The 1564-nt window shown below is 37.7% G+C and overlaps 1 protein-coding gene across 1 annotated transcript; it reads right to left on the bottom strand.

Annotated features, from left to right (window-relative positions):
- Nucleotides 1-380: 380 nt before the first annotated feature.
- On the bottom strand, nucleotides 381-890 carry LOC132185497 (disease resistance protein RPV1-like). Its single transcript, XM_059599264.1, has one exon. It carries the CDS (start codon nucleotides 888-890, stop codon nucleotides 381-383), a length of 510 nt encoding a protein of 169 aa, XP_059455247.1.
- Nucleotides 891-1564: the final 674 nt, after the last annotated feature.

Here is a 1564-nt window from a genome sequence, read left to right as displayed (position 1 = left end):
CACCCCCAATTTTTTTTCTTCTTTTTTTTTTTCTTTTTTTTTAAAAAAAAAAAAAAAAAATTTAAGTAGTTGCCGTGTGTCAACATTTGATTGGTTCACGTGGACTTCCGTTAAGTCAACTAACGGTCCATTGACAGAATAACTAATTTGGTGTATTATCAAAACCATATGGACCTCCTGTGATAAAAATCAAACCCTCAGGAGGAAAAAATAAAGCAATTAAACTCTAGGGAAGTATTTAATATTTAACCCAATTATATATAGACATTTTCAAATGTAAAATAGTCCACATCCATGAAAACAAGTGTATAATGATGTACTATATATAATTAGAATAATAATTGAAAAAAGAACAATCTAGAAGGAAGGCTCATGAGTGGTTAGAAATACCTGTTTGCCAGATGCATTCCCGACAAATTGGCCATGTCGCTTAGGGCTGTCTTCCACCCATTCACCTTCATTTCGTCATCCTTGAACCTTTCTTCAAGTTTGGCAAATGCTTCTCCAACACTTTCAATTTGGTTCCGTACTTGCTTCGGATCTACATCGTAAAACAACGGTAAAACTTGTTGCTTCCTTATTTCTCTACACTCGAGGATCTTCATTAGCTCATCCAAGCACCAATGAGATGATGCATAGTTTTTAGAGAATACAATGATTGAAATCTTTGACTGCTCAATGGCTTTGAGAAGTGTTGGTGAAGTTTTCTCTCCACTTCTAAGCTTATCATCCATGAAGGTGTTAATTCCGTTTCGACGCAAAGCTGCGCATAAATGGGCAGTAAAATTGTTTCGAGTATCTTCACCTCTAAAACTCAAGAATACATCGAAAGTTGATGGATGGGTGAAAGAAGTAGAAGAAGAAGAAGAATGGGCTTCTTGGAAGGCCATGGAATAAGTCCTTTTCTGTGTGTATGATTACTGCTTACGAGAGAAGTGATAATGCAGCATTCGCAAACGACCCTATTTAAAGTCAAATAGAGAAGTCTATTGTCCCATTGCATCATAATTAAAAATAATAATAATAGAAGTTGATCGCACAATTTAAGTAAAATGATTGGCAACTTCCCTACTGTACTATTGGAGGTCAAAACAACGTTAATATATGGGCGTGCGGCATGCCCTCAAGAAAGGAAGTTTTAAACCTGCCTGGAGTAGTGTCATTGACACTCTGTGCAATTGGTGTCGCTTGCCCACACGCGGATGCAAGTGGAGGGCCTGTTTGTCTTGTTTGGTTATGTGGCAGGTTGTCCACCAATGTCTCATAGAAATTCAACGCTTTGCTGGCGTTGACAATACAGGCCGAGTATTTTATCCATTCAACGCGGCGTGCTGTTTTCATTTACCCATTCGGGACAGTGATTGGCAGCACGCGGCGTACTGTTTTCATTTACCCATTCGTTAAGTGTTCTGCGGAGAAACCAATGCCGAGTTGCATAATTAAACGAAAAAATAAAAGAAAGCTTTTGTCAACGAATCCATTTCCTGCACTTTCAATAAACTATCGCATAAATAAACGACAAATTGCCTCAATGCAAGTTGGTTATAGAAAAAATGCTAACAAA

Source organism: Corylus avellana, chromosome ca6, assembly GCF_901000735.1.
Source record: "Corylus avellana chromosome ca6, CavTom2PMs-1.0".
Classification (NCBI taxonomy): Eukaryota; Viridiplantae; Streptophyta; class Magnoliopsida; order Fagales; family Betulaceae; genus Corylus; species Corylus avellana.
The sequence above is the reverse complement of the archived record's forward strand: the minus strand, read 5'-3'. Positions and strand labels throughout refer to the sequence as shown.